General features: G+C 43.1%; 1 protein-coding gene across 1 annotated transcript in view; it reads right to left on the bottom strand.

The window, feature by feature from the left end:
• Positions 1 to 1,544, bottom strand: part of Slc9b1 (solute carrier family 9 member B1) — a gene marked incomplete at its 5' end in the record, with an annotated part of 27,643 nt that overhangs the window by 9,210 nt on the left and 16,889 nt on the right. Inside the window, one exon of the mRNA XM_005357430.2 lies at positions 781 to 887. Coding sequence (XP_005357487.1) covers positions 781 to 887 — 107 coding nt within the window. The remainder of the gene's footprint in view (positions 1 to 780; positions 888 to 1,544) is intronic.

Raw genomic sequence — 1,544 nt, 5'->3', positions numbered from 1 at the left:
CACCACCACCACCACCACCACCACCACCACCACCACCACCACCACCACCCAGGTCTAAAATCCTTGTCAAAGGGAATGGAGGCAAATTTAAAGTAGAAAATATGGGCAGATAAAGTGGAACTTATTTCTGTTTCAAATATGTTCAGGAAAAAGTTTTGGGGAAAAGGATTGTCAAGTATCCACTGCTGTTTTAGGTGAAATGGGGGTGGAGTGGAAGGAAGAGGGGGGTCACATATGTTGTTCTCAGTATTTTAATTTACCAGATCAAGACAAAGTGACATTAACTAAGACTACTTGGAATCAATCACTATTAGGCTCAGTTTTAAGCATGCTGTAGGCATCAGAGGCAACTTTGGGGGAATTTTATGTTTCACAGTTCTGTCTAAAGTTGTCTCAGAGAGTTTTATGCTACACCCATGCTGGACCATCTCCCAAAGTCCTTATATTAAAAGTTTGATACGGGGTGGTGGTAAGGGGCATGGTGGGATCTCTGGAAATCAGGGAAGCATGCTTCTAAGCAAGTCGTTGAGTTCCAGTCCCTTCCTCCTTTTCCTTTGTCCCAAGGTTCATGACATAACTGGCTTTGCGCTGATACCCGCTCTGGCAGTGGTACACTGCCAGGATGATGAGGCAGGTCGATAAAGATCTTAACCTCCACAACTGCGGGCTAACTAAACCTTTGTTACAAAGAGTAAGAGTTTCCCAGGTGGTTCAGTACCGTGGTGGGAGGCAGATTAACATACTAAAGCTCTACAAAGCAGATTTTTATTTTTAATTTACCTGATCTTCACTTGGAAAATACTGAATAAAAAATCCCATAACAATTCCTACCAGCACACCAACAAATACATTCCTCAAGGACGATAGGACATTGCTAATTATACTACCTGTAAGGGCACAAAATAAAAGAAACTTTTCACTGAGAAATACTTTCATAGACGCTATACGTTAGAGAGTAAGACCTACGTGGTTTACGAGTACATTTTATTTCAACAAATTACAAAACTGGACCTTTAATAGTGGCATGTGTGAAAAAGTATTCAGAGCTATCAGAAGTTAAACATCTATTTCTTTTTCTCTCTCTCTCTCTCTCTTTTTTTTTTTTTTTTTTTTTTTTTTTTTCTCTCTCTCTCTCTCTCTCTCTCCACACTATTCCCTGGCCACACTGTGTGCTCTGAAATGGTTCACAACAGCCCCAAATGTGGGCACCTCCACTCAGCAAGCGTCAGGAGCTCCCTCCAGCCCAGTCCTCTTTTTCTGTTTCCCAAGAGCAGAGGAGGAGGGTTACTACATCAGAGATGGACACTGGGACTCAGTCGTGGATTTGGAGTTGGACCCCAAGCCCACAGCAAAAAGCCAAGCAGATGCCAGCTTTGCCACCCCCTGATAATGAGCCAGCCTCATTAGCAGATTAGCTTCGGGGGTGAACAGTACTCTTAATAATGCACAAATCGCTATGACAACCACCCACTTTGGTACCTAAAGATAACTTCTCCACCAGGCCGTGTGTGTGTGTGTGTGTGTGTGTGTGTGTGTGTGTGTGT

The sequence above is a fragment of the Microtus ochrogaster genome, chromosome 21 (assembly GCF_000317375.1).
Source record: "Microtus ochrogaster isolate Prairie Vole_2 chromosome 21, MicOch1.0, whole genome shotgun sequence".
NCBI lineage: Eukaryota > Metazoa > Chordata > Mammalia > Rodentia > Cricetidae > Microtus > Microtus ochrogaster.
Note: the sequence above shows the minus strand (reverse complement) of the source record. Positions and strands in the feature narration are given on the sequence as shown.